We start from the raw sequence: 20,634 nt of genomic DNA on the forward strand, positions 1-20,634 counted from the left end.
AATTATGTACCCCCCTTTGTGTATTTCTCTCTCTCTCTCTTTCTCACACATCTACTCTACCTCATTACACTCCTCTCTTCTCACTGCTCCTCTCTTCTCTACCTCATCTCACATCCCTGTTCATCCTTCCCATCCTTCTCACTGCTCCTCTCTTCTCTACCTCATCTCACATCCCTGTTCATCCTTCCCATCCTTCTCACTGCTCCTCTCTTCTCTACCTCATCTCACATCCCTGTTCATCCTTCCCACTGCTCCTCTCTTCTCTACCTCATCTCACATCCCTGTTCATCCTTCCCATCCTTCTCACAGCTATGTTTTGACCTTCATGTTCTTTATGACCTTCAACATATTTCCATGACCCCATTCCCTCTCTCTCTACCACTCTGCTCATCTCATCTCTCTCTCTACCACTCCCCTCATCTTATCTCTCTCTACCACTCCCCTCAACTCATCTCTCTCTCTACCACTCCCCTCATCTCATCTCTCTCTCTACCACCGCTCATCTCATCTCTCTCTCTACCACTCCGCTCATCTCATCTCTCTCTCTACCACTCCACTCATCTCATCTCTCTCTACCACTCCCCTCATCTCATCTCTCTCTCTACCACTCCCCTCAACTCATCTCTCTCTCTACCACTCCCCTCATCTCTCTCTCTATCACTCCCCCTCATCTCATCTCTCTCTCTACCACTCCGCTCATCTCATCTCTCTCTACCACTCCCCTCATCTCATCTCTCTCTCTCTACCACTCCCCTCATCTCATCTCTCTCTCTACCACTCCGCTCATCTAATCTCTCTCTCTACCACTCCCCTCATCTCATCTCTCTCTACCACTCCGCTCATCTCATCTCTCTCTCTACCACTCCCCTCATCTCATCTCTCTCTCTACCACTCCGCTCATCTCATCTCTCTCTCTACCACTCCCCTGGTCTCATCTCTCTCTACCACTCCCCTCATCTCATCTCATCTCTCTCTCTACCACTCCCCTCATCTCATCTCTCTCTACCACTCCGCTCATCTCATCTCTCTCTCTACCACTCCCCTCATCTCATCTCTCTCTACCACTCCGCTCATCTCTCTCTACCACTCCCCTCATCTCATCTCTCTCTACCACTCCGCTCATCTCATCTCTCTCTCTACCACTCCCCTCATCTCATCTCTTTCTACCACTCCGCTCATCTCATCTCTCTCTCTACCACTCCCCTCATCTCATCTCTCTCTCTACCACTCCCCTCATCTCATCTCTCTCTCTACCACTCCCCTCATCTCATCTCTCTCTCTACCACTCCCCTCATCTCTCTCTACCACTCCGCTCATCTCATCTCTCTCTCTACCACTCCCCTCATCTCATCTCTCTCTACCACTCCCCTCATCTCTCTCTACCACTCCCCTCATCTCATCTCTCTCTACCACTCCGCTCATCTCATCTCTCTCTCTACCACTCCCCTCATCTCATCTCTTTCTACCACTCCGCTCATCTCATCTCTCTCTCTACCACTCCCCTCATCTCATCTCTCTCTCTACCACTCCCCTCATCTCATCTCTCTCTCTACCACTCCCCTCATCTCATCTCATCTCTCTCTCTACCACTCCCCTCATCTCTCTCTACCACTCCGCTCATCTCATCTCTCTCTACCACTCCCCTCATCTCATCTCTCTCTACCACTCCCCTCATCTCATCTCTCTCTCTACCACTCCCCTCAACTCATCTCTCTCTACCACTCCCCTCATCTCATCTCTCTCTCTACCACTCCCCTCATCTCATCTCTCTCTACCACTCCCCTCATCTCATCTCTCTCTCTACCACTCCTCTCATCTCATCTCTCTCTCTACCACTCCCCTCATCTCATCTCTCTCTACCAATCCCCTCATCTCATCTCTCTCTACCACTCCCCTCATCTCATCTCTCTCTCTACCACTCCCCTCATCTCATCTCTCTCTCTACCACTCCCCTCATCTCATCTCTCTCTCTACCACTCCCCTCATCTCATCTCTCTCTCTACCACTCCCCTCATCTCATCTCTCTCTACCACTCCCCTCATCTCTCTCTACCACTCCGCTCATCTCATCTCTCTCTACCACTCCGCTCATCTCATCTCTCTCTCTACCACTCCCCTCATCTCATCTCTCTCTCTACCACTCCCCTCAACTAATCTCTCTCTCTACCACTCCCCTCATCTCATCTCTCTCTCTACCACTCCCCCTCATCTCATCTCTCTCTCTACCACTCCCCTCATCTCATCTCTCTCTCTACCACTCCGCTCATCTCATCTCTCTCTACCACTCCCCTCATCTCATCTCTCTCTACCACTCCGCTCATCTCATCTCTCTCTCTACCACTCCCCTCATCTCATCGCTCTCTCTACCACCGCTCATCTCATCTCTCTCTCTACCACTCCGCTCATCTCATCTCTCTCTCTACCACTCCCCTCATCTCATCTCTCTCTACCACTCCCCTCATCTCATCTCTCTCTCTACCACTCCCCTCAACTCATCTCTCTCTCTACCACTCCCCTCATCTCTCTCTCTATCACTCCCCCTCATCTCATCTCTCTCTCTACCACTCCGCTCATCTCATCTCTCTCTACCACTCCCCTCATCTCATCTCTCTCTCTCTACCACTCCCCTCATCTCATCTCTCTCTCTACCACTCCGCTCATCTAATCTCTCTCTCTACCACTCCCCTCATCTCATCTCTCTCTACCACTCCGCTCATCTCATCTCTCTCTCTACCACTCCCCTCATCTCATCTCTCTCTCTACCACTCCGCTCATCTCATCTCTCTCTCTACCACTCCCCTGGTCTCATCTCTCTCTACCACTCCCCTCATCTCATCTCATCTCTCTCTCTACCACTCCCCTCATCTCATCTCTCTCTACCACTCCGCTCATCTCATCTCTCTCTCTACCACTCCCCTCATCTCATCTCTCTCTACCACTCCCCTCATCTCTCTCTACCACTCCCCTCATCTCATCTCTCTCTACCACTCCGCTCATCTCATCTCTCTCTCTACCACTCCCCTCATCTCATCTCTTTCTACCACTCCGCTCATCTCATCTCTCTCTCTACCACTCCCCTCATCTCATCTCTCTCTCTACCACTCCCCTCATCTCATCTCTCTCTCTACCACTCCCCTCATCTCATCTCATCTCTCTCTCTACCACTCCCCTCATCTCTCTCTACCACTCCGCTCATCTCATCTCTCTCTCTACCACTCCCCTCATCTCATCTCTCTCTACCACTCCCCTCATCTCTCTCTACCACTCCCCTCATCTCATCTCTCTCTACCACTCCGCTCATCTCATCTCTCTCTCTACCACTCCCCTCATCTCATCTCTTTCTACCACTCCGCTCATCTCATCTCTCTCTCTACCACTCCCCTCATCTCATCTCTCTCTCTACCACTCCCCTCATCTCATCTCTCTCTCTACCACTCCCCTCATCTCATCTCATCTCTCTCTCTACCACTCCCCTCATCTCTCTCTACCACTCCGCTCATCTCATCTCTCTCTACCACTCCCCTCATCTCATCTCTCTCTACCACTCCCCTCATCTCATCTCTCTCTCTACCACTCCCCTCAACTCATCTCTCTCTACCACTCCCCTCATCTCATCTCTCTCTCTACCACTCCCCTCATCTCATCTCTCTCTACCACTCCCCTCATCTCATCTCTCTCTCTACCACTCCCCTCATCTCATCTCTCTCTCTACCACTCCCCTCATCTCATCTCTCTCTACCAATCCCCTCATCTCATCTCTCTCTACCACTCCCATCATCTCATCTCTCTCTCTACCACTCCCCTCATCTCATCTCTCTCTCTACCACTCCCCTCATCTCATCTCTCTCTCTACCACTCCCCTCATCTCATCTCTCTCTCTACCACTCCCCTCATCTCATCTCTCTCTACCACTCCCCTCATCTCTCTCTACCACTCCGCTCATCTCATCTCTCTCTACCACTCCGCTCATCTCATCTCTCTCTCTACCACTCCCCTCATCTCATCTCTCTCTCTACCACTCCCCTCAACTAATCTCTCTCTCTACCACTCCCCTCATCTCATCTCTCTCTCTACCACTCCCCCTCATCTCATCTCTCTCTCTACCACTCCCCTCATCTCATCTCTCTCTCTACCACTCCGCTCATCTCATCTCTCTCTACCACTCCCCTCATCTCATCTCTCTCTACCACTCCGCTCATCTCATCTCTCTCTCTACCACTCCCCTCATCTCATCTCTCTCTCTACCACTCCGCTCATCTCATCTCTCTCTCTACCACTCCCCTCATCTCATCTCTCTCTCTACCACTCCCCTCATCTCATCTCTCTCTACCACTCCGCTCATCTCATCTCTCTCTCTACCACTCCCCTCATCTCATCTCTCTCTACCACTCCGCTCATCTCATCTCTCTCTCTACCACTCCCCTCATCTCATCTCTTTCTACCACTCCGCTCATCTCATCTCTCTCTCTACCACTCCCCTCATCTCATCTCTCTCTCTACCACTCCCCTCATCTCATCTCATCTCTCTACCACTCCGCTCATCTCATCTCTCTCTCTACCACTCCCCTCATCTCATCTCTCTCTACCACTCCGCTCATCTTATCTCTCTCTACCACTCCCCTCATCTCATCTCTCTCTCTACCACTCCGCTCATCTCATCTCTCTCTCTACCACTCCCCTCATCTCATCTCTCTCTCTACCACTCCCCTCATCTCATCTCATCTCTCTCTCTACCACTCCCCTCATCTCATCTCTCTCTACCACTCCGCTCATCTCATCTCTCTCTCTACCACTCCCCTCATCTCATCTCTCTCTACCACTCCCCTCACCTCATCTCTCTCTACCACTCCCCTCATCTCATCTCTCTCTACCACTCCGCTCATCTCATCTCTCTCTCTACCACTCCCCTCATCTCATCTCTTTCTACCACTCCGCTCATCTCATCTCTCTCTCTACCACTCCCCTCATCTCATCTCTCTCTCTACCACTCCCCTCATCTCATCTCATCTCTCTACCACTCCGCTCATCTCATCTCTCTCTCTACCACTCCCCTCATCTCATCTCTCTCTACCACTCCGCTCATCTCATCTCTCTCTACCACTCCGCTCATCTCATCTCTCTCTCTACCACTCCCCTCATCTCATCTCTCTCTACCACTCCGCTCATCTCATCTCTCTCTCTACCACTCCCCTCATCTCATCTCTCTCTCTACCACTCCCCTCATCTCATCTCATCTCTCTCTCTACCACTCCCCTCATCTCATCTCTCTCTACCACTCCGCTCATCTCATCTCTCTCTCTACCACTCCCCTCATCTCATCTCTCTCTACCACTCCCCTCATCTCATCTCTCTCTACCACTCCGCTCATCTCATCTCTCTCTACCACTCCCCTCATCTCATCTCTTTCTACCACTCCGCTCATCTCATCTCTCTCTCTACCACTCCCCTCATCTCATCTCTCTCTCTACCACTCCCCCTCATCTCATCTCTCTCTCTACCACTCCGCTCATCTCATCTCTCTCTCTACCACTCCCCTCATCTCATCTCTCTCTCTACCACTCCCCTCATCTCATCTCATCTCTCTCTCTACCACTCCCCTCATCTCATCTCATCTCTCTCTACCACTCCGCTCATCTCATCTCTCTCTCTACCACTCCCCTCATCTCATCTCTCTCTACCACTCCCCTCACCTCATCTCTCTCTACCACTCCCCTCATCTCATCTCTCTCTACCACTCCGCTCATCTCATCTCTCTCTACCACTCCCCTCATCTCATCTCTTTCTACCACTCCGCTCATCTCATCTCTCTCTCTACCACTCCCCTCATCTCATCTCTCTCTCTACCACTCCCCTCATCTCATCTCATCTCTCTACCACTCCGCTCATCTCATCTCTCTCTCTACCACTCCCCTCATCTCATCTCTCTCTACCACTCCGCTCATCTCATCTCTCTCTACCACTCCGCTCATCTCATCTCTCTCTCTACCACTCCGCTCATCTCATCTCTCTCTCTACCACTCCCCTCATCTCATCTCTCTCTACCACTCCGCTCATCTCATCTTTCTCTACCACTCCCCTCATCTCATCTCTCTCTACCACTCCCCTCATCTCTCTCTCTCTACCACTCCGCTCATCTCATCTCTCTCTCTACCACTCCCCTCATCTCATCTCATCTCTCTCTCTACCACTCCCCTCATCTCATCTCTCTCTACCACTCCGCTCATCTCATCTCTCTCTCTACCACTCCCCTCATCTCATCTCTCTCTACCACTCCCCTCACCTCATCTCTCTCTACCACTCCCCTCATCTCATCTCTCTCTACCACTCCGCTCATCTCATCTCTCTCTCTACCACTCCCCTCATCTCATCTCTTTCTACCACTCCGCTCATCTCATCTCTCTCTCTACCACTCCCCTCATCTCATCTCTCTCTCTACCACTCCCCTCATCTCATCTCATCTCTCTACCACTCCGCTCATCTCATCTCTCTCTCTACCACTCCCCTCATCTCATCTCTCTCTACCACTCCGCTCATCTCATCTCTCTCTACCACTCCGCTCATCTCATCTCTCTCTCTACCACTCCCCTCATCTCATCTCTCTCTACCACTCCGCTCATCTCATCTCTCTCTCTACCACTCCCCTCATCTCATCTCTCTCTCTACCACTCCCCTCATCTCATCTCATCTCTCTCTCTACCACTCCCCTCATCTCATCTCTCTCTACCACTCCGCTCATCTCATCTCTCTCTCTACCACTCCCCTCATCTCATCTCTCTCTACCACTCCCCTCATCTCATCTCTCTCTACCACTCCGCTCATCTCATCTCTCTCTACCACTCCCCTCATCTCATCTCTTTCTACCACTCCGCTCATCTCATCTCTCTCTCTACCACTCCCCTCATCTCATCTCTCTCTCTACCACTCCCCCTCATCTCATCTCTCTCTCTACCACTCCGCTCATCTCATCTCTCTCTCTACCACTCCCCTCATCTCATCTCTCTCTCTACCACTCCCCTCATCTCATCTCATCTCTCTCTCTACCACTCCCCTCATCTCATCTCATCTCTCTCTACCACTCCGCTCATCTCATCTCTCTCTCTACCACTCCCCTCATCTCATCTCTCTCTACCACTCCCCTCACCTCATCTCTCTCTACCACTCCCCTCATCTCATCTCTCTCTACCACTCCGCTCATCTCATCTCTCTCTACCACTCCCCTCATCTCATCTCTTTCTACCACTCCGCTCATCTCATCTCTCTCTCTACCACTCCCCTCATCTCATCTCTCTCTCTACCACTCCCCTCATCTCATCTCATCTCTCTACCACTCCGCTCATCTCATCTCTCTCTCTACCACTCCCCTCATCTCATCTCTCTCTACCACTCCGCTCATCTCATCTCTCTCTACCACTCCGCTCATCTCATCTCTCTCTCTACCACTCCGCTCATCTCATCTCTCTCTCTACCACTCCCCTCATCTCATCTCTCTCTACCACTCCGCTCATCTCATCTTTCTCTACCACTCCCCTCATCTCATCTCTCTCTACCACTCCCCTCATCTCTCTCTCTCTACCACTCCGCTCATCTCATCTCTCTCTCTACCACTCCCCTCATCTCATCTCTCTCTACCACTCCGCTCATCTCATCTCCCTCTACCGCTCATCTCATCTCTCTCTACCACTCCGCCCATCTCATCTCCCTCCCTTCCAATCCCTTCTCTCTTTACCTCTCTCTGTTTTCCACCAGTGTGTATGCAGTCCCTTTAAACAGCTAAAGCTGGTTAGCCATGGTGTTTATGACGAGCCGTCACAGCCCAACAGTGCTCTGGTGACGACTGCCACACAAAACAAGGGCAGCTTAAGGAAAATGTACACGTTACACGTTGATACCACGCTGGAGATTCACAGCGGCCAAGAGGAGAGTCTTAAACCCCCCCCCCCCCCCCCCCCGCATCAATCCCTCTACCTGGCCAGTCTCCCTCCTCCTGCTCACTGCTCACCCAAAACTGCTTCATTGGCAGGAATTATATAACCCAGCCTCCTTGCCAAGGCTAAAAACGAATTCTCTCTTTCCATCCCTCTTCCTCATTCTCTCACTCTTCTACTGTCATCTATTCCCTCCCTCCCGCCATCCCATGCCACAAAATGTCCCTGTGTAGATCCAATATGCAAATTCGGCAATCCAGATTTTGATTGGCTTGGAGGAAGTGGACGCGTTGCAGCCATGGTTATTTACAGAACATCTCTGCATATTAATATGCTGCTTGAGCCCAAATAGAATGATGACAGGATGTATTCATGGTATCAGTGGTGCTACCAGTGATCCTAATCATAGATCAAAGACAGGGGAAACACTAGCTCTCCTACCCACAGTGATCCTAATCATAGATCAAAGACAGGGGAAACACTGGCTCTCCTGCCCACAGTGATCCTAATCATAGATCAAAGACAGGGGAAACACTGGCTCTCCTACCCACAGTGATCCTAATCATAGATCAAAGACAGGGGAAACACTAGCTCTCCTGCCCACAGTGATCCTAATCATAGATCAAAGACAGGGGAAACACTGGCTCTCCTACCCACAGTGATCCTAATCATAGATCAAAGACAGGGGAAACACTGGCTCTCCTGCCCACAGTGATCCTAATCATAGATCAAAGACAGGGGAAACACTAGCTCTCCTGCCCACAGTGATCCTAATCATAGATCAAAGACAGGGGAAACACTGTCTCTCCTGCCCACAGTGATCCTAATCATAGATCAAAGACAGGGGAAACACTGGCTCTCCTGCCCACAGAGATCCTAATCATAGATCAAAGACAGGGGAAACACTAGCTCTCCTGCCCACAGTGATCCAGAAAGACAGTGAGCCCAGGAAACACTGGCTCTCCTGCTCTCCTGATTCCTGGGCTCACTATCTTTCTGTCCCTCCCTCTTGCTTATCTTCTTTTTTCTCACTCTCTCCATCCCTCTACCAGTTTGTCTCTCTATCTCCTCTGGTCAAAGTTTATTTTGTGGTGTACTTCAGAAGGCTCTCAGAGGCTGTGATCTCTCTCTCTCTCTGGGATAATTGTGGCCAACACGTGATAATGGGAAGATCGGGAGACTCATCTCTCTCTCTCTCGCCTCTTTTAGCTGTACTCCTCCATCCTGGTTTGTATTTCCACATTTCCCCAGTCCTACAGTCCCACGGGTGTAACCCTCCTCTCTATAGCACTCTGCTCATACATAATGCTCATTGGAAATTCACACCTAAATCAGAGATTTGAGAGTTCATTCACACTCTGCTTTTCTCTCGGTCCACTCTATCTTTCGATCCCTACGTGAATTGTCTTCAATTTCCCTCACTCTATAGCTTTCCCCCATTTTACATGACATTTATTAAGTCTCCCGATCTTCCCATTTTCACATGTTGGCATCAACTACCCCACTGAGAGGTGAAAGATGGAGAAAGATAATCTAGCTTGATGTAGTGAGGTGAGTCAGTGTTTGTACAGATGTAGGGTCTTACATGTGAGCCAGTTTGCTACAGCAGGGAAATCCTACAGCAACAGGAAATGTGAATTATTATGTGGATTGTAAATGAATGGATATTTTTGTAGGGGGTGATACATTTTTTTGTGAGGGAAAATCAAGCCTGAAATTTCAAAGTAGAAATGACAAACTTCAGAAGCCTTTCCAAAGCTGAAATACAACCACTATCCATTTAAAATGTCCTGCATTGCAGGAAAGTTCTGCAACAGCGTGATGAAATGAAGATCCTCCATCTGTATGCAAGTTAGTGTGTGTCATCATGTGTATGTGTGAATGTACAGTACGTAGATTGTCAGTGAATGCACATTGAACGTCTATTACGCAAGTGTGTGGTGTGCACGTGCATGTGTGTGGGACTTACACGCAAGGCAGAGCAGGAGCAGGGCACGCAGGGAGAGGGAGAGGGGGGTTGGGAGAAGGAGAGATCTCGGGCCAGGCCTCATTGTGTATTGAGCCTCAGTAGCTGTCTGATCAATGCTTCCTCTGTGACACAGGACACAGGCGCCGAACAACAGAGCAGAGCACAGCAGAGCACAGCTAGGGCTGCAGTGACACACAACAAAGCCGGGGTTTTACCAGTACACAACACGCACGATTCTTCAGAGCTGCAGTCTTTTGATAAAACACCACCGATCTAACATCACCACAGCGTCGATCTAGAATGTCTTACAACGTTGCTACGAACTATCAGCACACAACTAGCCAAATGACTGTCTGCCAACAGAGCTGCTCTGCTGTGTAGGACTACATAACTAAACATCAAATCAATGGAACAAAGCAATGATACAAACCAACAGGCTAGAACCACTCAAATGGCAAACCACAGACCAGAATCCCAACACCAAACAAACCAATATCTTTACTCTACATCAGCCAGACAGACACATCGGAGTAAACCATCTGAAACACGTAATTATACTGTTTCTGTACCCATATCTCTCAACCCGGGGCTCAATCCCCACACATGATACTTTTGACAACACAAACACGTCATCAGCTAAATTGTCTCTCACGGTTCACTATCACACATCACCGTCTCCAACTGTGATGGTAACTGCTTTACAAATGACTACAGTCTCCCTGTGTGATATAAACACCCTACAGGATCACACGTATAGCATTACTCTATAGGCTACATCTCTCTCTCTCTCTATCCGTCCCACTGTAGAGATGTAACGTGTATGTTTATACAGGATCACAATGTCTCTCTCTGCTGCACACGGCTGGCCTGCTTCCAGTCACGATGTTCAGTCCCTGTGTTGAGTCTCGTGTTCACTGCCCGCTCCGTCAGTGAGCTCAGTTCAGCTGCTGCGGTCCGTGTGGAGTTGGTTGTTGGTTCTGATTGGCGGCTCCTAATGCAGCAGCGACGAGGGCCCGGCCCGGAGAGCGTATAACTTACTGAGGGTGACCGGACTGCAGCACACACCTCGCTGAACACTGTCTGATTGAGCAGAACAGCGGTGTCATCCCCAGACTGCTACAAAGTCCTCTGCCTTCTGTCTGCAATTAGCCAGTCAATGCTACCACTACTGCACCGTGGGCCCTGGCACTGTCAATGGCACTGAAGTAGCATGGAACCTCAAAGTCCCTAACAGCAACCACACCAGAACCTGACACCAAGGAAATTGCTCTGTGCTCTCTGTCGTTGTATCTCGGAAAGGATATTGTCCCTCTGATCCAAACAAAGTAGATTCCGTGTTTTCTCTTCTCGTCTCATCCCCCTCTCTCGTTGTGGTTGTTTTGTTATCTTGTCGTCCCCTCTCTCTCTCTATCCTCAGTCAGGTCAATATAGTGGGACAGGGCTTTAGTTTCTGGTTGTTTCCTCTTCCTCCTCCTCTTCCCCTCTGTCATTCAGTATATGTTCAGTATATGTTCAGTATATGTTCAGTATATCCCAGAGTAGTGTCAGCTGTCTATCTGTCCGTCTGTGTCTGGTTTATATAACCCCTGCTCTCCTCCCACAGCCTGCCTGCTTCCACTCTCTATCAGTGTGTGTAAGTGTGTGTGTGTTAGTCCGCGGATGCATATTTAGCATTTTAGTTATTTTGTGAAGGTTTGGGTGTGGATGCGACAATGACTGTCTTTCAGGTCAGCGAACAGTGGCTGTGTCTGTAACCGCCCAGCAGTCCATTCAGACAGGGTATATAGCTGGGTCTGTTAAGGATGTTTAGTGGCAAGGCCTTCTTCCCCTACAATCCCCCAGTTGAAACCCAGAGACAGAGAGGAAGAGAGACAAGAGAGACAGAGAGGAAGAGAGACAAACAGAGGCCTCATAGAGGTCCTCTTTGTCCAATGACCTGTTTTATAGCTGTTGTATTAAGACAGTCCATAATGGCTGCATGTGTGTGTGTCTGCATGCGTGTTCTCAGAACAGTGTGTGTGTGTCTGTATGTGTGTTCTCAGAACAGTGTGTATGCGTGTTCTCAGAACAGTGTGTGTGTCTGTATGCGTGTTCTCAGAACAGTGTGTGTGACTGTATGCGTGTTCTCAGAACAGTGTGTGTGTCTGTATGCGTGTTCTCAGAACAGTGTGTGTGTGTGTGTGTCTGTATGTGTGTTCTCAGAACAGTGTGTGTGTGTGTATGTGTGTTCTCAGAACAGTGTGTGTGTATGTGTGTGCTCAGAACAGTGTGTCTGTATGCATGTTCTCAGAACAGTGTGTGTGTCTGTATGCATGTTCTCAGAACAGTGTGTGTGTCTGTATGCGTGTTCTCAGAACAGTGTGTGTGTCTGTATGCGTGTTCTCAGAACAGTGTGTGTGTCTGTATGCATGTTCTCAGAGCAGTGTGTCTGTATGCGTGTTCTCAGAACAGTGTGTGTGTCTGTATGCGTGTTCTCAGAACAGTGTGTGTGTATGCATGTTCTCAGAACAGTGTGTGTGTATGCATGTTCTCAGAACAGTGTGTCTGTATGCGTGTTCTCAGAACAGTGTCTGTGTCTGTATGCATGTTCTCAGAACAGTGTGTCTGTATGCATGTTCTCAGAACAGTGTGTGTGTATGCATGTTCTCAGAACAGTGTGTGTGTCTGTATGCGTGTTCTCAGAACAGTGTGTCTGTCTGCATGTTCTCAGAACAGTGTGTGTGTCTGCGTGTTCTCAGAACAGTGTGTCTGTATGCGTGTTCTCAGAACAGTGTCTGTGTCTGTATGCATGTTCTCAGAACAGTGTGTGTGTCTGTATGCATGTTCTCAGAACAGTGTGTCTGTATGCATGTTCTCAGAACAGTGTGTGTGTATGCATGTTCTCAGAACAGTGTGTCTGTATGCATGTTCTCAGAACAGTGTGTGTGTCTGTATGCGTGTTCTCAGAACAATGTGTGTGTCTGTATGCATGTTCTCAGAACAGTGTGTCTGTATGCGTGTTCTCAGAACAGTGTGTGTGTCTGTATGCATGTTCTCAGAACAGTGTGTCTGTATGTGTGTTATTAGAACAGTGTGTGTGTGTGTCTGTATGTGTGTTCTCAGAACAGTGTGTGTGTCTGTATGCGTGTTCTCAGAACAGTGTGTGTGTATGTGTGTGCTCAGAACAGTGTGTCTGAATGCATGTTCTCAGAACAGTGTGTGTGTATGCATGTGCTCAGAACAGTGTGTCTGTATGCATGTGCTCAGAACAGTGTGTCTGTATGCATGTTCTCAGAACAGTGTGTGTGTCTGTATGCGTGTTCTCAGAACAGTGTGTCTGTATGCGTGTGCTCAGAACAGTGTGTCTGTATGCATGTGCTCAGAACAGTGTGTCTGTATGCATGTTCTCAGAACAGTGTGTGTGTCTGTATGCGTGTGCTCAGAACAGTGTGTCTGTATGCATGTGCTCAGAACAGTGTGTCTGTATGCGTGTTCTCAGAACAGTGTGTCTGTATGCGTGTTCTCAGAACAGTGTGTCTGTATGCGTGTTCTCAGAACAGTGTGTCTGTATGCGTGTTCTCAGAACAGTGTGTCTGTATGCATGTGCTCAGAACAGTGTGTCTGTATGCGTGTGCACAGAACAGTGTGTCTGTATGCGTGTTCTCAGAACAGTGTGTGTGTCTGTATGCGTGTTCTCAGAACAGTGTGTCTGTATGCATGTGCTCAGAACAGTGTGTCTGTATGCATGTTCTCAGAACAGTGTGTGTGTCTGTATGCGTGTGCTCAGAACAGTGTGTCTGTATGCGTGTTCTCAGAACAGTGTGTCTGTATGCGTGTTCTCAGAACAGTGTGTCTGTATGCATGTGCTCAGAACAGTGTGTCTGTATGCGTGTGCACAGAACAGTGTGTCTGTATGCGTGTTCTCAGAACAGTGTGTCTGTATGCATGTGCTCAGAACAGTGTGTCTGTATGCATGTTCTCAGAACAGTGTGTGTGTCTGTATGCGTGTTCTCAGAACAGTGTGTCTGTATGCATGTGCTCAGAACAGTGTGTCTGTATGCATGTTCTCAGAACAGTGTGTGTGTCTGTATGCGTGTTCTCAGAACAGTGTGTCTGTATGCGTGTTCTCAGAACAGTGTGTCTGTATGCGTGTTCTCAGAACAGTGTGTGTGTATGCGTGTTCTCAGAACAGTGTGTGTGTGTCTGTATGTGTGTTATTAAAACAGTGTGTGTGTGTCTGTATGTGTGTTATTAGAACAGTGTGTGTGTGTCTGTATGTGTGTTATTAGAACAGTGTGTGTGTGTCTGTATGTGTGTTATTAGAACAGTGTGTGTGTGTCTGTATGCGTGTTATTAGAACAGTGTGTGTGTCTGTATGTGTGTTATTAGAACAGTGTGTGTGTGTCTGTATGTGTGTTATTAGAATAAAATCAAATCAAAGTTAATTTGTCACGCGCGCCGAATACAACAGGTGTAGAAATAAAACAACAGTAAAAAGACAGGCTATATACAGTAGCGAGGCTATAAAAGGAGCGAGTCCGGGTAGCCATTTGATTACCTGTTCAGGAGTCCTTATGGCTTGGGGGTGAAAGCTGTTGAGAAGCCTTTTGGTCCTAGACTTGGCACTCCGGTACTGCTTGCCATGTGGTAGTAGAGAGAACAGTCTGTGACTGGGGTGGCTGGGGTCTTTGACAATTTTTAGGGCTTTCCTCTGACACCGCCTGGTGTAGAGGTCCTGGACGGCAGGCAGCTTAGCCCCAGTGATGTACTGGGCCGTCCGCACTACCCTCTGTAGTGCCTTGCAGTCGGAGGCTGAGCAGTTGCCAGGTAGTGATACAACCAGTCAGGATGCACTCAATGTTGCAGTTGTAGAACCTTTTGAGGATCTCAGGACCCATGCCAAATCTTTTTAGTTTCCTGAGGGGAATAGGCTTTGTCGTGCCCTCTTCACGACTGTCTTGATGTGTTTGGTGATGTGGACACCAAGGAACTTGAAGCTCTCAACCTGCTTCACTACAGCCCCGACGATGAGAATGGGGGCGTGCTCAGTCCTCCTTTTCCTGTAGTCCACAATCATCTCCTTAGTCTTGGTTACGTTGAGGGATAGGTTGTTATTCTGGCACCACCCGGCCAGGTCTCTGACCTCCTCCCTATAGGCTGTCTTTATGCGTGTTATTAGAACAGTGTGTGTGTCTGTATGAATGTTCTCAGAACAGTGAGTGTGTATGTGTCTGTATGCGTGTTATTAGAACAGTGTATGTGTGTGTGTGTGTGTTTGGTACCATGTTCGCGTTTTCATGCCATTGCAAGCATGTGACCGTGGCTCCTGTTGATGTCAGTAAGTGCTTGATGAGACTGTAAATACACTCTGTTTCTCCCAGTCTTTAACACATTAATGAGACATACAGTGGGGCAAAAAAGTATTTAGTCAGCCACCAATTGTGCAAGTTCTCCCACTTAAAAAGATGAGAGAGGCCTGTAATTCATTCATCATAGGTACACTTCAACTATGACAGACAAAATGAGAAAAAAAATCCAGAAAATCACATTGTAGGATTTTTAATTTATTTATTTGCAAATTATGGTGGAAAATAAGTATTTGGTCACCTACAAACAAGCAAGATTTCTGGCTCTCACAGACCTGTGACTTCTTCTTTAAGAGGCTCCTCTGTCCTCCACTCGTTACCTGTACTAATGGCACCTGTTTGAACTTGTTTTTTAGTATAAAAGACACCTGTCCACCACCTCAAACAGTCACACTCCAAACTCCACTATGGCCAAGACCAAAGAGCTGTCAAAGGACACCAGAAAAAAATTGTAGACCTGCACCAGGCTGGGAAGACTGAATCTGCAATAGGTAAGCAGCTTGGTTTGAAGAAATCAACTGTGGGAGCAATTATTAGGAAATGGAAGATATACAAGACCACTGATAATCTCCCTCGATCTTGGGCTCCACGCAAGATCAAAATGATCACAAGAACAGTGAGCAAAAATCCCAGAACCACACGGGGGGACCTAGTGAATGACCTGCAGAGAGCTGGGACCAAAGTAACAAAGTAACAAAGCCTACCATCAGTAACACACTACGCCGCCATGGACTCAAATCCTGCAGTGCCAGACGTGTCCCCCTGCTTAAGCCAGTACATGTCCAGGCCCGTCTGAAGTTTGCTAGAGAGCATTTGGATGATCCAGAAGAAGATTGGGAGAATGTCATATGGTCAGATGAAACCAAAATAGAACTCAACTCATCGTGTTTGGAGGACAAAGAATGCTGAGTTGCATCCAAAGAACACCATACCTACTGTGAAGCATGGGGGTGGAAACATCATGCTTTGGGGCTGTTTTTCTGCAAAGGGACCAGGACGACTGATCCGTGTAAAGGAAAGAATGAATGGGGCCATGTATCGTGAGATTTTGAGTGAAAACCTCCTTCCATCAGCAAGGGCATTGAAGATGAAACGTGGCTGGGTCTTTCAGCATGACAAATGATCCCAAACACACCACCTGGGCAACAAAGGAGTGGCTTCGTAAGAAGCATTTCAAGGTCCTGGAGTGGCCTAGCCAGTCTCCAGATCTCAACCCCATAGAAAATCTTTGGAGGGAGTTGAAAGTCTGTGTTACCCAGCAACAGCCCCAAAACATCACTGCTCTAGAGGAGATCTGCATGGAGGAATGGGCCAAAATACCAGCAACAGTGTGTGAAAACCTTGTGAAGACTTACAGAAAACGTTTGACCTCTGTCATTGCCAACAAAGGGTATATAACAAAGTATTGAGATAAACTTTTGTTATTGACCAAATACTTATTTTCCACCATAATTTGCAAATAAATTAATAAAAAATCCTACAATGTGATTTTCTGGATTTTTTGTCCTCATTTTGTCTGTCATAGTTGAAGTGTACCTATGATGAAAATTACAGGCCTCTCTCATCTTTTTAAGTGGGAGAACTTTCACAATTGGTGGCTTACTAAATTCTTTTTTGCCCCACTGTACATGTATGCCTCTAAGAAATCACAGGGTTTGCACACAGTAGGCTAGTCATTTTCTACTCCATCTGTCATAACACAAATGTATATTCGTTCTACATGACATTCAGGGGTTAACCTTTTACTGCAGTGGGCTAAGTCAGGGTCAGAAACAAAAGTATACATCTCACATATATGGTTATGGACTGAAGTGCCATGTCAGATATAGAGTTGAAATGTAATCCATTTTGAGTTTGAATCCCAATATTACACCTTAGATACATCACAGAAGACAGAATTATAACAAAACCTTTTGACATAGAAACCCTTGATTTTTTTGGTGCAAAAAAAGAACAATGTTTATTAAATGATGAAATTTGGAAAAATATGAAAAACATTCCACCCATGAGGCCACTAGGTCATTTGACTGCATGGAAGTGAGACATGCCTTGCTTAAGGGCACAACAGCATATGGTACCTTGGATTGCAAGGTGACATTTTCCTTGGTGACATCTCCACCTCTCTAACCACTAGGATACTACTGACCACCCCTAGGCCAGGTCGAGCATGCAGTTACTCACCATAACCAAGTCCAAAACACCCCACTGCAAAACCACTGGGGAGGAAAACATTCCACAGTGTTATGCTGTGTTGTACTAACTAAATGTGAGTCGGCTACTGTCCCCACCAGTACCTCACTGCTCCAGTCCCTGAACAGTTCAGATGAATCTCCCTCTGTCACAAACCATATTCATATTCCACACAACACTAATGTATTCAATTAGACATGCTCTCACATTATGATACAGTCATCTGTGTGTGTGTGTCTACTAGTGCGTGTGCAAGTGTGTATGTACGTGTGTGTTTTGTCGCAGTGTGCGGAAAGCCAATGCTGTCCCCATCCCTCTCCCCCAGTTCCTCGTCCAAATCAAATGTGTTATGGGCTTCATTGGCAACACAATGGAATAAGTGTTGCCAAAGCACTTAAGGGGCTTAAATCAGCGGTGTGATGAAAATATTAAGCACTCCAACATCCTTCCACGGTTACCCGGCTGCTTAAGCATGGCGGTGAGGTCACCTCCAGCATTTAATACCGTAGATATTAAAAGAGTAAGTGCTCTCACTACCATGGATACACTACCTGTACTGAGGCAGGCAGCGCCCGTGGCGGAGCATGGTGTGTGTGTGTGTGTGTGTGTGTGTGTGTGTGTGTGTGTGTGTGTGTGTGTGTGTGTGAGGTAGGGGGTTGTGGGATATCTCTGAATCAGCAGTTGGGGCTGGTTCTGGCTGAGTGTCTGATGCACAAGATCCTATCAGTTCATCTGCGATAAAATGTCTCTTCTGTCCTTAAGGCTGTTCTTGGTAAAAATGGAAGTTCTCCCATAAGATGATTGGTGTGTGTGAGTGTGTGTGTGTGTGTGTGTGTGTGTGTGTGTGTGTGTGTGTGTGTGTGTGTGTGTGTGTGTGTGTGTGTGTGTGTGTGCGCGCGTGTGTGTGTGTGTGATACAGTAACTCTGTAGGAGGAAGGAGGTGTAGGGGTTTGTTGCTTGGTGATTGGAGATGGAGCGAGGAGAGAGTGAGAGGGGAACTTTCTCTTTGTATGTGTGTGAGAGTGAGAGGGGAACTGTCTCTTTGTATGTGTGTGAGAGTGAGAGGGGAACTGTCTCTTTGAATGTGTGTGAGAGTGAGAGGGGAACTGTCTCTTTGTATGTGTGTGAGAGTGAGAGGGGAACTGTCTCTTTGAATGTGTGTGAGAGTGAGAGGGGAACTGTCTCTTTGTATGTGTGTGAGAGTGAGAGGGGAACTGTCTCTTTGTATGTGTGTGAGAGTGAGAGGGGGAACTGTCTCATTGTATGTGTGTGAGAGTGGGAGGGGAACTGTCTCTTTGTATGTGTGTGAGAGTGAGAGGGGAACTGTCTCTTTGTATGTGTGTGAGGGTGAGAGGGGGAACTGTCTCTTTGTATGTGTGTGAGAGTGAGAGCAATAACAAGTCACATGACAGTCCCCACCTCTCTCTGTTGTTTGTCTCTCTCTCTACAGCCACAGCTCTAGCTAACGTTAACGCCGCTCCTGCAGCCATGATGTAATCCAACACGTTCTCTGTCACCTGCCCTCATTAGAAAAGTCAGCAACACAGTGTATGGATACTACTAAACCCTGCATTTAACAGCCACTACTCAGCCTGTACACCACCACACATTGATCCCAGTCTACATGGCAACTGAAGAAGATCTGCTGCAGTCAAAGCAGCAGGTTAAATCCAGAGCTCTACCAACTCCTCTAGTGTGAGGTGTTATCTGTCCACACAGAGAAACCTGTGGTGAGGATGCCTGGTTATCCCTGTTCTACCTACAGTCCTGAGGTGAGCTAAGCTTCTCCACTCTCTGTGAGCTGGGCAGACAGGCCGGTGTGTCTATAGGGGGGTGTTGTGTGTGTGTCAGGGCCCATGCTTATGTTGCCAAATGAGGAGTGCCTTTGTGTTGCTGCATGCTACATGGTGTGTGACGTAGCTGGTAGGGGGTCGAGGCTGGGTTCATTGTGGTGATAGATGTAGCTGGTAGGGGTCGAGAGTGGGTTCATTGTGGTCTGTGACGTAGCTGGTAGGGGTCGAGGGTGGGTTCATTGTGGTGTGTGACGCAGCTGGAAGGGGGTCGAGGGTGGGTTCATTGTGGTGATAGATGTAGCTGGTAGGGGTCGAGTGTGGGTTCATTGTGGTGATAGATGTAGCTGGTAGGGATCAAGGGTGGGTTCATTGTGGTGTGTGATGTAGCTGGTAGGGGGTCGAGGGTGGGTTCATTGTGGGGATAGATGTAGCTGGTAGAGGTCGAGGGTGGGTTCATTGTGGTTTATAATGTAGCTCGTAGGGGGTCGAGGGTGGGATCATTGTGGTGTGCAACGTAGCTGGTAGGGGGTCGAGGGTTGGTTCATTGTGGTGTGTGATGTAGCTGTTAGGGGTTGAGGGTGGGTTCATTGTGGTGCGTGATGTAGCTGGTAGGACTCAAGGGTGGGTTCATTGTGGTGTGTGACGTAGCTGGTAGGGATTGAGGGTGGGTTCATTGTGGTGATAGATGTAGCTGGTAGGGGTTGTGGGTGGGTTCACTGTGGTATGTGATGAAGCTGGTAGGAGTCGTGGGTGGGTTCATTGTGGTGTGTGACGTAGCTGGTAGGGGTCAAGGTTGGGTTCATTGTGGTGTGTGATGTAGCTGGTAGGACTCAAGGGTGGGTTCATTGTGGTGTGTGACGTAGCTGGTAGGGATCGAGGGTGGGTTCATTGTGGTGATAGATGTAGCTGGTAGGGGTCAAGGGTGGGTTCACTGGGGTGTGTGATGTAGCTGTTAGGGGTCGAGGGTGGGTTCATTATGGTGTGTGATGTAGCTGGTAGGACTCAAGGGTGGGTTCATTGTGGTGTGTGACGTAGCTGGTAGGGATCGAGGGTGGGTTCATTGTGGTGATAGATGTAGCTGGTAGGGGTCGAGGGTGGGTTCATTGTCGTGTGTGATGTAGCTGGTAGGGGGTCGAGGGTGGGTTCATTGTGGTGTGTGATGTAGCTGGTAGGGGGTCGAGGGTGGGTTCATTGTGGTGATAGATGTAGCTGGTAGGGGTCGAGGGTGGGTTCATTGTGGTGTGTGATGTAGCTGGTAGGGGGTCGAGGGTGGGTTCATTGTGGTGTGTGACGTAGCTGGTAGGGGTCGAGGGTGGGTTCATTGTGGTCTGTGACGTAGCTGGTAGGGGTCGAGGGTGGGTTCATTGTGGTGTATGATGTAGCTGGAAGTGGGTCGAGGCTGGGTTCATTGTG

The 20,634-nt window shown here is 48.4% G+C and overlaps 1 protein-coding gene across 7 annotated transcripts in view; it reads right to left on the reverse strand.

The window, feature by feature from the left end:
* cadm4 (cell adhesion molecule 4) overlaps positions 1-20,634 on the reverse strand; it is a 217,318-nt gene that overhangs the window by 37,090 nt on the left and 159,594 nt on the right. For 3 of the 7 annotated variants that reach the window (XM_036942464.2, XM_036942468.2, XM_090192763.1), the window contains exon 1: positions 9,894-11,486. The exons of the other annotated variants lie outside the window; for them this stretch is intronic. In XM_036942464.2, coding sequence (XP_036798359.1) covers positions 9,894-9,975 — 82 coding nt within the window. In that variant the 5' untranslated portion in view covers positions 9,976-11,486. Of the gene's footprint in view, positions 1-9,893; positions 11,487-20,634 lie in introns of those variants that run through there. 7 annotated transcript variants of the gene reach the window in all.

The sequence above is a fragment of the Oncorhynchus mykiss genome, chromosome 2 (assembly GCF_057628025.1).
Source record: "Oncorhynchus mykiss isolate SJ-2025 chromosome 2, ASM5762802v1, whole genome shotgun sequence".
Lineage (NCBI taxonomy): Eukaryota > Metazoa > Chordata > Actinopteri > Salmoniformes > Salmonidae > Oncorhynchus > Oncorhynchus mykiss.